This window comes from Argiope bruennichi, chromosome 9 (genome assembly GCF_947563725.1).
Source record: "Argiope bruennichi chromosome 9, qqArgBrue1.1, whole genome shotgun sequence".
Classification (NCBI taxonomy): Eukaryota; Metazoa; Arthropoda; class Arachnida; order Araneae; family Araneidae; genus Argiope; species Argiope bruennichi.
This window is the reverse complement of record NC_079159.1, coordinates 73,691,718-73,709,201: the sequence shown is the minus strand read 5'-3', so window position 1 is coordinate 73,709,201 and position 17,484 is coordinate 73,691,718. Positions and strand designations below refer to the sequence as shown.

The 17,484-nt window shown below is 29.8% G+C and overlaps 1 protein-coding gene across 1 annotated transcript; it reads left to right on the top strand.

Annotated features, from left to right (window-relative positions):
• Window positions 1–289: 289 nt before the first annotated feature.
• Window positions 290–10,600, top strand: LOC129984371 (protein obstructor-E-like). The gene is made up of 4 exons (XM_056094242.1): window positions 290–727; window positions 6,510–6,698; window positions 8,319–8,489; window positions 10,229–10,600. Exons 1-4 carry the CDS (start codon window positions 595–597, stop codon window positions 10,426–10,428), a joined length of 693 nt encoding a protein of 230 aa, XP_055950217.1. The 5' UTR covers window positions 290–594; the 3' UTR covers window positions 10,429–10,600.
• The last annotated feature ends 6,884 nt before the right edge of the window (window positions 10,601–17,484 follow it).

Below are 17,484 nucleotides of genomic sequence, written 5' to 3'. Positions count from 1 at the left end.
CTTGGACTGTTTGACTTACATGGCATATTTCAAAAAAGTCTTCAACGAAAATTCAAGAACTCAAACATCCTAGAAAACAATATCAAAGTTCGCTTTGTGTTGACGTCAGACCTTTTGTCACTTTATATGATATACTTATTTGTGTTCACTGATGTGTTCACAGGTGTTATTATTGTTGATATTTACCTCCCTCCCTCAGAGTGCGTAACAGCGGAAATCGTTTGGCCTCGCTCATTGTTTACACATGTTTCCAAAATATTCGAATTACTCACGTTGCTTGGGTATTGCACACTATTCGAATATCCCCCTACCCTGCCTCCTTTTCCGATGAGAATCGTGCTAGAGAATTCCAATAAGTTAATGCTACGTTGAGTAGCGGTCCTATTTCAATGACGTTTGCAATAACAGTTTCTCCGAGACTAAACAGTGCTATATATGATTGCCACATCAACTTATTTCCTTTCAGATAACCATTGGCTCTCTCGGCGAATTATTTTTTGTGAAGTGAAAGCGTCATTCAATCCACACTGATCTAAGCAGAATTGATAAAGGGAAGTTAGAATAAAATTTTTAGCAGTACTTTTAGCAAGAAAAATGGCGAAATTGACGTGTTTTCTCGTTCTGGTCGTGGTAGTTTTGGTGTGCGCTGAAGCTATTCGAATTGATCCAGTTCAGCCAGCTTCCAGCAGGCGTGGAAAGTACTTTCCAGAGATTACGAGGAATGATCGTAAGTGCGAAGGGTTTTTTTGTATTTGATTTGTGGGGACCTTATTGATACACATAATATGAAAAAAAATGTCGATTGATCAAGCTGATAATATTTTTTCTTTTAGATATTAAAATAGACAACATTTAAATAGTAAATGTGAAATATCATAAAAAATCTTTAAAACATTTTTTAAAGTGCCTTTTGCAAAAGCATTTTACTTCTCTGATCGAATACCAATCAATATGCGATCAGTAAAAGATAAAATAAATTTCACATTTTGACAGCAGAACTATGTTTATTGCACAAAATGCTGTAAAACGTGACAAAGTGCACATAAAATTATATATTATTATTATTAATTATATTTTGTATTATATATAATACATAACACAAAATATAATACTTACATAATTAATACTTCTTATTATTATTTTCTTGTCATTTTCGGTCAATGTATGTCGAACTAATGGCACTTAAATTAGAAGCATTGACTTATTTTTTTTTCAAAACTATGCATTCTGCCTTTTGAGAAATACCAGAGGATTAAAAAAAACGTCCAGATTGATGTTTTGCCAATTATTGAACTTACTTTACATTTAAATGAGTGAATATTCAATAAATGTCCAGTTTGAGAATTGTTGAGCATTAATTATTATTAATAAATTATTTCAAATTAAGAAGATTAAACAATGATTGTTACTTGCATCAAAAATAATTTATTTTTGTATTTACGAAATGAAGACAGTTCTTCCAATTTTCTTGTATGATTAACGTATTAAACTCGCAAGTTTAAACCAATACAACAATTTACATTATGTTTGCTAATTGCTCCTCAAGAAAGAACACATCTAAAATTAAACGATAAAGCCGTAATCAGCTTAAAGTTTGAAATGTAAGATAAAATACTGAAAGAAGTTATCTAAAATAACTTGATATACAAGAGACCAATATCCAAATTTATGGATTTATACTTTTTTGAAAATCTATTAAAACCAAGGTTAATAGTCTCCAAAAAACTTTCGTGCATTTCTCTAATAAAAAGATTACCTCCCCCCCACCTCCCCTCATAAAATCATAGATTTTGACAAGGAAGTGATGCTAAAATTTTTATTTTCAGGTTCGACAAGCACAATGAGAGTTTTGTATTATAGTAAAGAACATCAAATATGAATTTTGGATGCGTTTTTTTTCGATTGAGTGAAACCAAAATATAACACAAAACTACAATTTTAGCAAACAGATTACGTGCAGAATTCCATTTGAATAAATCCTTGTGTTTTCTACCAACGTGTTCAAATTTGGTAATTTCCGTGTTAGTTGAGTAGTGTGTACTAAATTTATTTATCTACGTTATTGCGCTTTTGAAATATCGCATTAGCCTACAGACAAAAATGTAGACTTCAGACGGGTTAACTAATTGATTAATTCGATTCAAAATTCGATACAGATCTAGTATCCGGGTACTAAATCCATGCAACAAATTTTATTTTTATGTTTTGCAGTTATACTGTTTATTTTTACTATGGGCAGGCAACTTCCAGCGAATGGATTTCGTTCAGAATTCGATAGTAATCTACATATTTGTTTTAAAGACCTCGTACCAAATTTCACCCTTCTAGATCACATCGTTTTGAGTAATCATATTCATCGATAATCAGACAGGCATAATTTCAAAAACGTATTTTTCGAATTCAATTAGGCTCAAGATTTTGACGATTCGCCAAATTGAATTGGAATATTTTGACACTTTAAATACTTTGATATATTTCATATTACGAGTAAATAAAAATGGTAAAATCAAAAGTGCAAATCAACCTGTAATAAGAACGGTTTTTCGAAAATAAATTGAATAAACAGATTTAAAAACTTTCTCATTGTCATATGCGAATGACAATAACTAGCAAAAATTAAGATGTATGTCAGTTTATATTTAAATCAAGAATGGGTATTGTTATTCTCCTTATTGTACGGCTAAATAAATTTTTAAAAAAATTGGAAATTTACAAAAAAAGATTCCTTTTTTTATTATTGAGATTTAATTATAAATTATTTACTGCAATAATTTAGTGGAATTTCAGTGTATAAGGAAAAATTATTCAAGCAAATATTTCATTAGATTTAAACTGACGTATAAAAAATAAAAATAAGGAACAAATATATTAAAAAAATAAGAAGGAAAAGGATTCATAAATAGAATAAGAATAACAATTAATAAAATTAAAATAGAATAAATAAATTAATAAATAATAAAAAGAATTAATAAATGAATAATAATAATAATTAATAGAATTAAAATAAAATTAATTAATTAAAAATAATAAAAAGAATTAATAAATAGAATGACAATAATAATTAATGGAATTAAAATAGAATAAATAAATTAAGAAATAACTAATTAATTAATAAATTAATATTTCGTAAGAATTAATAATATAAATAATTAAAAAGGAATTGAATTAATTAATAATAAGGAGGAAAAAATTTAGAAAAGAATTAATTCAAACAGTGATTATGAAATTATTTTTCCTTGTTTTTCTCTTTACTACGAACAACTATTTAATTTCTAAGAAGAAATATTTATTTTTGGTCAATAATCTATAATTTCAAATAAATATATAGAATGCATCATAAATTTGTGTGAACTTCAAATTTAATAATAAAAGAAGAAAAAAATTATAATTTTTGTGAATATGATCAGAGAGAGAGACACTGAATTTTTTTCCATGCATTGAATTTAAGTGAAAAAATGGATATAAAAAATGTTCCAAAAGTAACCGAAAGAGAACGCTCAAATTTCCTACCCAGGTGTTAGATGTTAATTAGTCTTGCATTAAAACACCTGCATGAACGTAAACATCGGTTAAATTCGTCATTTGATCCCGCCAGAATGCTTTAATTAACAGATCGAGCAATAGAATTTATGATGCATCCTGCATTATCAGAAAACTAATGAAAGTTCTAATTTAATAATATTTAAAATGAAAAATTAACTTATAACGCTATAAACATATTTAGTTTCAAAATAAATAATTTTGCCTTGGAAGAAGGTAGTTAGATTAATTTCTTGAAACCGTTATATTACCATCAGAATTGGGTTTCCTCTAAAATTCATCATAAGTTCTCAAATAAGATTTCTGTTTCTTCTTCTTTCATATAAAAACTGTATACATTAGACGGAATTGTGAACTTTAAGAGGACTCAGAATTTGATTTTCAGTGTCCCTTAATTGAACGAAGGGTGCTTTTAACTATAATGAAGAAAACTGAACGCATTTCGTGTGAAACTATTTCATCTTATAAAATCACATATCAAATTCCAACTATCCAAATACTATCGACTTTGAGTTACTACGTTTGCATTCATGCGAAAGTACAGATACGTAGGCACTCAAACAGATTAAGTTGAAATTTCGATATAGTTCTACATTTTCAGTGCTAAATCTCTACACCAAATGTTTTCATTCAAGTTTGTAATTATTGTGTTCACCTGTATTTTGATAAAAAAAAAAACTTTTTTCAGAATGAATTTTGTTCAAAATTTGATAGAAATTTACTATTTTGGTATAAAGACTACATTTTCATTCGGCTAGCTCAAAGAAGTTTTGAATTATAATGTTGAGAAACAAACATAATTCCAAAATCGCCTTTTTTCGGTGGCAGGAAGATCTGAAAATGGAGATTCATCAATTTCGAAGCTATGTGCATCTTGTAATTACCTAATTCACCTTTGTAATTAATTACCTTTGTTCACCTTTGATCTAACAGACAAAAATAAATAAATAAATAAAACCTTTTTTGAGAATGGATTTTGTTCAAAATTTGATAGAAATTTCCTGTTTTGGTGTAAGGACTACAAGATCATTCGTCTAGCTTAAAGAATTTTTGAATTATCATGTTAAATAAAAAACAGACATAATTCCTAAAACTTGTTTTTCGGTGGCAGGGAGATCTGAAATGTGTAGATTCATCCATTTCAAAGTCGAATTCATTGACGATTTCAGTACTTTATATATGAGAAAGAAAGAACAAGCATTTCTGATAACCGAAGAGAATAGGAAAATTGCTAATAGTTCGCTCTTTCTCAATTTAACGTAGTCAAATAAGAACTAATAAGAAACATGTGTCTGCAATTGCAATCTTTTGTTACGTCTTTGACACATGAAAGTAATTATTTTTAAAATAGGTTTTTAGTTAGCTATAAATATGTAGATGCGCTGAATCAGTAACTACCAACTCTTTGCCTTGGCATATTCTAGGATATACAGGTTTCGGTACAAAATAATAAATATTTCTCTAACGAAGTAAGAAAAATGGATTTATTAGAAACATGTATTTCAATATAAGCAAGGGTCGCCAGTCTTAGTTTTCAAAATGTTTAAGAAGAGAAAGAAATTAAATATTTCGGAAATAGTAACAAATATTTGACATATTTATTTCCTCGTACATAAAGTGTTGAGAATACATTATAATCGACCAAAAATTCGAATTCCAGATTTTGACGAATCCCCATGTTGCAGTTTCCCTCTGTTCCAAAATCTATATTTGAATTATATTTGCCTGTTTGTGAACTCCATAACCTCAAACTAATTTGGTATGTAGATTTTTGATCGAATTTGTAGATTTATATCAAATTTTGAACGCAATTCATTCTGAGATAGTCGGTTTGACTGGCTCAAACTTGTCGACTACAAGTGAATTCGATAAATACAAAATATCTAGAGCTTGATCGATAAAATCAGGAACGCAGATTTCGCCTTTATATTCTTATCTAATTTTGAACCAAATTGATTAAATGATTGTTCATTTGTCGGTCTGTGCTTTCACTTGCTTACAAATTCAATAATTTATAAATGCAATGATTTAAATAAATGAAATTTGTGACAACTATAGTTCCGCGTTAAATGTTGCTTTCAATCGGCCATGAAAAAATGCACCCAAAATGTATATTCAACGATGGATACAGTGAAAATGTAAGATTCACAACAAATATCTGCATTTTGTGATTATTATTCATCAGAACCATGTAATGCATTCATAGCAATTCTCAGGATTTACAATTTTATACAAGAGTGTGTAGGATGTGAAACAGATTGGGAGAAAGTTTGGGAGATTACTTTCTCTGATAAAAATACGTTAAATGATATAATAATTTAACTGTTTGAAGCATATGGATTTAAAAAAAAAAACTCTAATTTCTGAGAATTTTTTTATTATAAAATTGAAAACTCACACAAGCACACACACACATATTTATTTCGATTATTTGGCATAAAACGTTCATAAAAAATAAAATAATAAAAGAAATAATAAAATTTCGATAAGTCTTTTTTTTAAAGGATGGGACATATATAACCCCACTACTTCGGAGTTGCAAAATTAATATTAAACATCAAATAACATGTTTTTAATTACAAAACAATTTATTTACTCGTAAAAAAGCAATGCATAACGTTATGGATACAAAAATTCACTGCATCACACAGTACATCAACTTTACATCACACAATACACAGCACACTCAGTTTACTGATATATATTTTTTAAAATGATTTTTCCATTCATCGTTGGTGCATTGTATTGCTAAATGAATTAAAAACTTTAAATAAAATATTAAATTGTGTGTATATGAGTAACTTCAACTTTTCAAGATGAGTTAAAATATATCCCACCATGCATAAAAATCTAGACAAAAGATATAACAGTTTTTTTCTTCCACTTTGTTCCAAAGAGGTAGCATTTTTGAGAGCTTTTTCTTGAATTTCTTTTTTCTATGCTTCTAAATTGCCATTTTTTATTTTCAGCAAGATGCAAAAATGGAACAGGAATGTTCCCAGACCCGAAAGATTGCACGAAGTACATCAAATGCGTAAATGGTGACAGCCAAGAAAAGAAGTGCCCTGAGGACTTCAAGTATGATTCTATCAGACACTGTATCCCTCCAGATGATAATCCAGACTGCGGAAGGAAAACACTTAGAAGTCATTTGGATGGTAACTATGCAATCCTTTAAAACTGTATGTTTAAAATTCACGTTGGAAATGAATTTGTATTGTTCAATTGACATCATCCACCACAAATTGTTGTGTAACTTTCACAAATGGCAATGAATGTTCAAGTATAATTAATTTTACAACTGGCAAAGAATGTTCAAGCATCATCCACCACCACATTTAATACAACTTTTACAAGTTGCAAAGAATGTTCAAGCATCATCCATCACAACATTTAATATAACTTTTACAACTTTCAAAGAATGTTCAAGGATCGTCCACCACAACATTTAATATAATTTCCACAGCTGACAAAGAATGTTCAAAAGATCAGCTACTTTTACTGATCTTTCGGAAGTTATAAAAGCCACATAAAATGTTAACGTAGATTACGCTTATTGTCTTAAGCGATTTAATGCCAACTTGAGATTTTGAAATAAAATGGGTTTACATCTCTAGTGGCCTTAAATGCATAATAGTTGTCCCAATTTAGCAAACCTTAATGCAAAGGAAACTTTTTATTCAGAACAAAACTATTTATCAGTTCTTTAAATGAAATTTATTAATTCAATTCGATTAACGTCTACTTCAATAATTTTTAATGATTGATGCAGATGTGCAAGAAATCGAAAAGAGCATCGATCAAATACGCGAATTTCATTTTCAATAATTATTTAACACCATAAAAGGAGTAAATTGATTTTAGGAGAATTTCAAAATAAAAATCTTGGAAGTCACAATAATTACGGTTCTGTAAATTATATCATAAATTACAAGTAATACATGAATATATTCTAGTTTGAAACGTTAAGTTAGAACGAAGAAAAATCAGTATTAAGTCGGTTTTTGAGAAATGGTTTTACAAAACCTGTTTCGCATGTTTTTTATTGTACCTACTCATCTACCTACTTATGAACCGTTATCAGAATTTTATCTACATTATAGTCTTCTCAAATCCATATAGGATAATGATGAAGTGATCCCATATTTGTGGGCTAGTTGAATGATTGTGGTTTCTGGGTCCTTATTGCATTGAAATTCTGGTGTTCTATACAACTTTGGAATGTCGGATGCTGATTCAACATATGTCGTAATTATATATGCTGAGTCTTTGTAAGAATGTGATTATTACAGAACTTTCGTTTAAAACCAATGCTGAACATTGACAACTGAAAATTGAATGATAAAAAGTTGATTGCGTATTAAAAAGCATTATTTAAAAACAATTGTAATCATTATTCAAAAGATATTAGATTGTTAAGAGCAATTATTTCTATCAGCATTCTATCCTTGATAAAATAATGGAAACTAAAGACATTTCACTTGCAGAATAATTTTTTTACCCCTAACCTGGAAGTTTGACCTATAAAAAGACATATTTCTGAGAAAAAAGTGAATTGAAAAATGGAATGAGTCTTCAGTTTCTCTTTCGTATAATTATTATGCCTGTATAGACATGGCATCTTATTGCATAGAACTGTAGGTGAACATTTATTTATTGGCTTCATTGTTGAAAGATCCTGAAATCTATTACTTTTTTTCTGAGATGCCTTATTTTTTATTCTTTGATTGGCAGTCATTACCAACATTAGACTGCATTTTCCTTTTGTTTCTTTGTAGTGGATGAAAAGTGCCCAGAATCCTATGGAATTTTCCCAGTAAAGTCTGACTGCCACAAATTCATGGTCTGCAATGACGGCATTCCAATTATTAAGACTTGTCCTGAGAAGTATGTCTATAGAGATGCTAATGGTGCTTGCATCGAGGGGGATAAATGTCCTGATGAAGCAAGTAAGTTGTCCCTTACATCATCAGTGTTTTTAGTTACTTTTCTATTTCACGTAAAATAAATTTTGTATGATTTCTTCGTAATGCTTTTGAATGTAATCGATGAACGTAAACGTTTGACCCTCAAATTCTAATTTAAGCCTTAAAATATATTTCTAAATATGTCATTTGTAGCTTTTTCTAACTTAAATATGAAGTAGTATCCATTTATTAATTTGCATAAAACTACAATTTGCAACTCCACCAAATACAGTCTAGTTGAAATTTAGTGGGGCACCTGCTACATTTGAAATTTTTGATAGTAGAATGCTATTCCCAATGATATCCCCTTGTCCCAATCACATTATATGTTTATGAGGATAAATTCCGCTTTCTAATGAAGAACAACAGTGGCAACATATAATCAATCTATAACGCAGAAAGATTCACATGATTTCTTTGTCTTGTTATCGTTATCTTAACTTTCAGACGTTCATAATATTTAAAAGAAATGACAAAACCTTTATTCTCACATAGCATGATTGTATGCTGACATTCAGAAGCAGAATCTTAAAGGATCATTATACATAGAATGATTTAAAAAATTAGTTATAGATAATTATTAACTGAATTGAAGCTAATTTTTCTTAATAATCAATTAAATGACATAGACTTGCATCATTTTGGCATGACCAGAGCAAGACTGACTAGAAACTATTTGAGTTGCTTATAAAATCGAGTTACCAACTGCATCAGGCAGATATAATTCCTCTGGCACAAATCCCATGAAACCGTGAGTTCCAGATTTGAGATAACTTTAGAGACTTGAATCCATTGTTTAGTCAAAAATTATAGAAACTAACTGCTGAAAGACACACTTTCTGACGAAATGGGCCTTTGCTGTTCTGCATGGGATGAGATCGCCAATGAACACTTAATGATTCTAAATTAGTAGAGTCGCCAATAAAATTGTGTTAGCAACTGTATCAGATAGACAGAATTCCACTGCCATAAATTCCATGAAACCTTGTGTCCCACCAGTCAGTAGATAAAGGTGGGTATAGAATCAGCTAGTTACAAGATTACAATAAGATCACGCATGCTTAGAAGGAAGATAGCACACATACTCTCACAGAGCGGGCAATAGCAAGTTCTTGTATCGATGGGGCAATTACATGCTACTAGACAATTGTTACGCATCCGTGGTCTCACTGAATGGATTGTAGCTGGCTGAATAGAAACAATCTTTAGCAACTTGTGTTGAAGCCATTGTTATAGAGATTTGTTTAGCTGAAAATTATTGCAGCTTATTGTTGAAAGATAAGTACTCAATCTTTCTCTACATGGGACGAGATCGACACTAAACACTTAATAATTGGAAATTAGTAGAGCGGCCATTAAAATCGTGTTATAGGATAATAGAAATATATGGTCGTAATTGTTATGCGTTATTCTAATTGTTTAAATTCTGGGATTTTTTTTTTAAAATGCTTGGATTTATTATTAACAAACTATGTATTGTCACCAATTATTACTTAAACGTGATATAAATTTCGAACGAAACATGCTTCTTTGAAGAACTTCGGTGCTTATGTTAAATTTGGAATACATTAAACAACTTTGAATTTAAAATCTCAATTCTCAAGTTATTTGTAAGAGATAATCAATTGTTCAAGATAATCAGTTTTGTTTAACTAATATTGATAGTCTAAATTTTTGTTCTATTTACGAATTTCTGTTTTCGAATTTTATTTTCTATTTAGGTGAGGAATCTGTATGCAAAAGAGCAAACCAACTTTTACCTGATGGGTTGAACTGTCGAAGGTACATAAAATGTGTCAACTTCCAGCCATTAAAGAAAGAGTGTCCACCTGGAACGGCCTTTGATCCCAAAAAGCACAGATGCACCAAAGATCAGCTGGAACAATGCAAAAATAATGACATTTTGAATAATGTTGAATAAGATGAATAAAAAAGTGGCAAGTGCAAATAAAAGTTAATAAAAAGGACCTGCGCTTATTTGTTGGCATTAATATTTTATATCTGTTGGTTAGATCAAATCAGTGTGAACATTAGATTGTTTGAAAATATAGCATTTGATTGTAAAATATAAATAAAGTAGGAATTTTACTTTAGAGTCATGCTTTTTTTGGTTTTCCATTATTAAATCTTCGTTCTGAGAGATTTAGAGAAATTCTCAAATCTATTTATTATATTTATTCTCTTTCGCTTATTATATTTCTTTCTTCTCTTTCTTCCTTAGCTTATTATTCTTTCTTTCTCATTTATTATATTTCTTTTCTTTCTTTTTTTATTTCTTCTTCTTCTTTCTCTTATATTCTTCTTGTTTTGAAATAAATCCAAATAAAACGATACACTTGGGTCCCAAAAAGTGGAGCAAACATTTATTTCCTTAAATATTTCTACCGGATATATAAGTTCAATTACAAAATTTCATGAAATAAGACGGACAATGGTATGGTGAGTATTATAATTTGATGCATTTTTTCGTGAGATAGAAGTGTCTATTAGTAAAGTTTTTATAGTAATAATAAATTTTACTCATGAAAATGCCAGAAAAAATAAATAATTTATGAAAATAGATGTTGCCTGTGTATTGTTATGGAAAACGCATGGACAGAGACACATATTGGATGTATATTGTAACGGAAAAACCAAATCCGGTGAGTGTACAGTGAAAACTCAACTAATGTTCACTAGCAAAGTTACACAAAAGCATTCCAGAAATCTATAAAAAAAAGCAAATAATTATTAACCCTTAACACTCCACTGGGGCTGCTATCGAGAATTGGGTTGTATGCATGCTTTAGCATTTATAATTCTATTTTTTTATTTCTGAGCATGATGTAGTTATTTTGATTAGCAACCAAAATCAATAATTTTGATTTCAGTAAAAGTATGTCTATGTTGTTTAAACAAAAGACTGAATTACATTCATATTAAGCTTAAAAAGTAATGAATGCAATCCAATGTCGACGTAGCGGCGCTAATTGAGTGCTAAAATTTAAATAATCGCAACAGCGTGAAGCGTGCCATGAAAACTGGAGATCAACATTCCAAAGAAAGAAGTCACTCTATTATAACTACTGATTGAACTTTGTCTCTCGCCTTTTTATAGTTTCCATAATAAGCCAAAGCACTTCTAGAGAGATATCGTATATTTGCTCTTAATTGAAATATCGCCAAAATTCCAGTAGTTTCTAGAACTTCCGTTATTGTCACCAAGTCGGATGTCATTGAACCGACATCCATTCAGCGTCTCTTAGAAATATATGCAGAATCAAGCCAATTGTGCATGGAAACAGTATTACAAATTCGTAAAACTAAACATCTTTTTACACTTATTATTATATCTCTTTGTGTTCCTTGTTTGGATTATTCAATTTGCGTTAATGTTAGATTCGAAACTAGGCAAGATATTTCCTTTGTATTAAGAATTTTTAAGTATCTAAATTCCAACTTCTATAATTTATTACAGAAGAAATGATTACAGGAAAGAAGATGGTTTATTATGATTAACAATGAAATTAGTTTGCAAATAAATTTGACAGGTACCATGAATAATAAATTAACATCATAAAGAGTTTTGAATTTACAAGTTTTTATAGTTTAGAGCTGGCAGGGAAATAGGTTTGAAAATACATTCATATTTATCCATCAATTAGTATCTTAATCTTGTCATATACCTAAATATAATGTACCTGTCACATACCTTCTTCATGTACCTAAATACAATGGCTAAATTAAGGATACTTTAAATTTTGTTTCCAAATTTTAGATTTAGGCAAAGCATAAAAATGCAAGCTATTTTTATTATAGGTCATGACATTTAAGTAAGGTTTTGTTTGCTAGCGAATTAAATAAACGAAACATGTACAAAATAAAAAGTGCTACTCAGATATAATGGAATGCAAATTTATAGCATAGCAATTCAATTCGCTGAATAACAGCATCTTAAGAGTGTGGTTGTCTACGTCAAGTCTGTTGAAAGCTTATTTCATGTATTCCAAAGGTTTCTTTTGATATTACATCCAATTTATCATTATCATTATCTTTTATGTCATATTTAGAATATGATTTGTAATTTTATTATGCGTGCAGTTGGATTGTTGTACTATTGTAAATTTCTTTTTAATCAAATCGGCATTGTACATTTTATCTATTGAATCCATCCCTTGGGTTGTGAGTTCGAACCCGCCACCCGAAAACTTTCCGTGTGTGATGGTGGCTGGCGCACGTATAAATCTGTCGTGGTCACAAAGTTCTCCATGTCAAGAATAATACCACTGGGGGTACTGGATCAGAGGTGATCGTTCTGTGGTTCAGGTCAAATTGCGATCTGTGATTGAATGAATGAAATGCATGAATGAAGTCCACCCCGTAAAAAGGGTTGTGACGCATGAGTAGCTAAGTCGTACTCTTGGCCCTAAATGGCGCTGTTGAAAAGAAAGAGACACAAAAAATTTCGACTTAAATTCGCTAACATAGACAGCGGGCTTGTCTATGACATCAGAAACAACAACAACATTAATTGAATCCTTTTTCTTTTATGTAAGTCACCGACAATTGAGGTAACCATTGTACAACTTTAGTTAGTACAATTTATTTTTGTGCTATAGTAAATTTTTATTCCATCAAATCGGCACCATATATTTTATTTGGTGAATCCTTCCCTTTTACGTAAGTCATTGGTAACTCAAGAAACTGAATTGTTGTATCATTGTAAATTTCTATACAGTCAAATTGGCATTGTACATTTTATCTGACGAATCCTTTTTTTTATGTAAGTCACAGAAAAGAGGCAACTGAGTTGTTGTGCTAGTAAATTTTTATTGTATCCAACTAGTATGATATATTTTATCTGTCGAATCCTCTTCTTTTTCTGCTTTTTCGTAAGTTACTGACTATTGAGATATCTTATTCAGAGCTGTGCTATTATAAATTTATATTATATCAAAATAACATTATATATTATATTTGATGAAATCTTTTTTTAAGCAAGTCATTGACGATGAGTCCCTTGCTTGAGTTTCCAAAATATTATTCTACTGTAAAAATGACTTGTTTTTGTAAGCAAAAGCCAATTCTTAAAAACTGTAATCCGACTCTTCAGAATATTTCGTATATTTAGATGAGAAACTAATCAGAATCGCCATGCTATCCACTTATCAGAATTATTAGTAATGATGACAATGTAAATGAAAATAAATTTCATTAAAAAAATTATGGTTTTTGAAAGAACAGGAATTTCCTTAACGACGTCACTCATCCTTTTGTAACTCTAACAATGGAATTCAAAACTAGACGTTATTTTTTAACTTACATTATTATCAGTGCGGTATGAATAGCTGAGTGCGCAAAAGCTTTCTGCATAACAGTGAATTCAAAACATAAGGAGAACGGCAAAGTATGTTAATTTCAGTGTATAATGTATCTAATATAAAAAAAATTCAATTCTTAGATCTTAAATAGGTTTATTTAATCTTATTAAGACTTATATAAAAATACAGTAATATCCCGTTTTTATACTTGTTAAAAGACCGAATGAATTGCGTTTAAGTAATAAAAAAGTGTCCACTGCAAAAAACGATATAAATGGGTAAAATGACCTAAAAAAAGAGGTAACCGTTCTTACAAATACAAATTATTAACATTAAATACTATTTTTAGGTTGAGGTTTCTCGAAAAATGTTATAAAATACCTATACCTTTGAATTTTTGTATAAACTAGATATACAAAATCTCACTCTCACTCTCTCTGTGTGTAACATTAAAAAAATATTTTAGAAATTACAATAAATATGTTCTTTACGGCCAATAAAGATTTATAAAACAAACTCCTTTTATTTTAGAGCTCTATCAAATGATTTATTCAAAATATTGCAAATAAGAAGTATATTACTCAATTTTGAACTAAGGAAATTTGTGTTTCGATTAAATTATTAAATGCTGGGGCTCGAGTGATAAATAATATGTCATTTAATTTTTTTTTAATTTTATAATGTATTTAAACGATTAGATTGCTTATTTAGCATCTCAAAATCTGCAGAATGTAATGATAAATTAATATTTCAAACTTGAACGAAAAACATCATAAATTAGATTCTAATTTATGATGTGCCTTTTTATAATAATTTTATCCAAATTTAGGATTTGAAAAGATAGCTATTAAAGTTACAAAATAGCACTAATATATATTAAAGTCAAATATAAAAATGAATATAACTTGGCACAGAATGAACGTAAATTAACACAGTTCCTCTAATGAAAATTTTCCAAAAATTTAGAATATTGAACAAAAAAAAAAAAAAAAATTATTAGATATTTTCGGCATAAATCCACTTTTCAAAGTACTTATATATTTATGATATTTTTCTCTAATTCCTAGGCTTTACTTTAAACAAATGTTAAATGTAAGTTGATTGCTGTTTCTCTTTTTAGTTTGTAATTATTTTCTCAATGGTTAAGAGAAAAGCAGTTAAATAATTTAAAATATATTCAATTATTTTTTTATAATATGGATACGGAATTGCATTAAATGTTTTTTCTGCCTGTACGCAACATTTAAATTTTAATAATTAGCACTGTATTTATAAATTTGACAAACATTTAAGCTATTCGTAAAATATTATTTCTGCATCCTACCGAAATATGAAATCCAAAACAGATTTCTATTCCCAATTTTTAATTCTTAATGTTCTGTATTTGCCTTTCAGTTTCGATAAGATTATTGAAACTATTTTCAGTAATTTCTACAAATTACTTTCAAAATGAATTTCTTGTCTGTCAGTCACCATTTTTTTTTTTTTTTTTGGATTTTTTTTGTTCAATTTTTTTTTTTTTTTTTTTTTTTTTTTGCGTGAAACATTATGAATTTTAAGAACTAGTATTGTATGCCACAAGGTATGCAACGTCTAATTCTTACAGATTCGGATAGAACACGTGAAGACGATTATTTTGATGTATAACATGTGGGTTCCCGAATATACCATCATAGTCTAATTTCACGAAGAACGTCAATTACGAATCCGACCGCTTGTATTCCAAATTATGATGCATATGACAATTGCACAACATGGAAACTGCCCTAGGTGACTATGGAAATTTGTGGCAACCAATAAGAGGAAGAGCGCGTCTATAAATGAACATGCAAGTTCTTATGCAGCTCTGTTCCCTTACAAAATTCAAATCAATCACCATTGGCCAATTTGGACTGTTTAAGAAGGTTTGACATTGCAGGCACGATGATTAATAATAATGAATGTTGCGAAATTGATTTGAATCGTATCTGGTTTGGTGACGTGGTGCATTTCCACCTCCAAGGATAGGTTAACAAACAGATCTAAAGGTTCTGGGCCACTGAAAGTCTTCATCATTCAATAGTTCGGCAACTGCACCCATTTAGGCTCACTATTTAATGTGCATTATCTGCCTAAGTTCGTTATTGGTTCAGTTTTGTAAATCGAAAATGTCACCGGTGAAGCTTGTTTTGACGTGTTAAATGACGGTGTCATCCCATTCTTGCATGGCATGAACAAGATAAGTGATTATTGGTTTATGTAAAATGTTGCTAGACCTTACCACACTCAGCGAAAATTCGATCTCCCGATCATTCACGATAGACTGATCGGATTGGATTCCGTAATGAGAACAGGCAATGGTGTAGAGTGGCCACCTTACTCGCCGGATCTTAACCCATGGGACTTTTTTTATGGGGATATCTGAAAGACAGCGTATCTCACACAGCCCTCAACATTTGATCAAGGAAACTGGAACAGATGTTTCGCAGAAAGCAGTTACGAATTTCTATTCCAGACTTCACCATGTTATTTGTTCGAACGACCGACATTTCGAAAAACTGTTGTATTGAAAGGTCTCAATAAACATTGATTTTTCTCTTGGTATTTTTTTCGAATTTTTTGAAGTTTTTTAGGGCATAAGCTTCACACCTTAATTGGACTATGACGCTATATTCGAGGACCCCACATGTTATACAACAAAATACTCGTCATGACGTGTTCCGTTCGAATCTGCAATCCTTGCGCTGCGTACCTTGTAGGACACCCTGTGTTTACCGTGTTAACATACACTTACAGGGAAATCATTTGTGATATATCATTTATCATATGGAATATCATTTACAAATGAATATCCCAATTTTGCAGGGCTGTTAAAAGAAAATAAAACTTAATGAAGTCTTGTTGTTCACTGCAAATCAAAAATAACAGCTGAAAGTTTAAATTCAACATAACTGTAAGTGTTCAATGTAAACCTCTGAACGACATCAAGATGATATAATAATTCATCCCATATTTTTTAATTTCTCCGATGTAACGCTTTAAAACATGCAGAACCATATCTTAAATTCGCCAATGTCTGCTGCTAACTACGGAATAAACACTTGATGTTTTCTTTAGATCCAGAAAAAAAATATTTTCATACACACATGTCTGGATTCTTTCTAAGCTTTACATTAGGCATGCAGAAAAAATTGCTGGATGATGTATCGTACTTCTTCGATATCCTTTGCGTTTTTGTAAAGGTTCATATTGTATACTTATAACTGTGTTGAATTTAAATTTACTTTTATTATTTATTTTCGATGAAAAAAAGATTGTTTCATTTTCTTTTAATATACCTACAAATTTGGGGTATTCATTTATAAATTGATGATGTAAAACACAATTGTCACTCCTTTACTGACATAGGGAATCTGAAATAGATTTATGTTCATATTTATTATTTCTAATGCTCTCTATGTGTTTTTTATATTCAAAAAGATTATTGAAATTATTTTCATTTGTATTCATAGATAGATAACTGTCACAAGACAAATATTATTGGTTTAAAAACTGATAAAGCGTTTAATTACAGAAATCTTTTGAGCGAGTTAGTTTCAGTACACTGCATATTAAAAAATACGATTAAATCTTGAACGAAATAGAATTAAAAAGAATTTTAAATCCTATAACTAAATACTGTTTAATTACAAAATCGG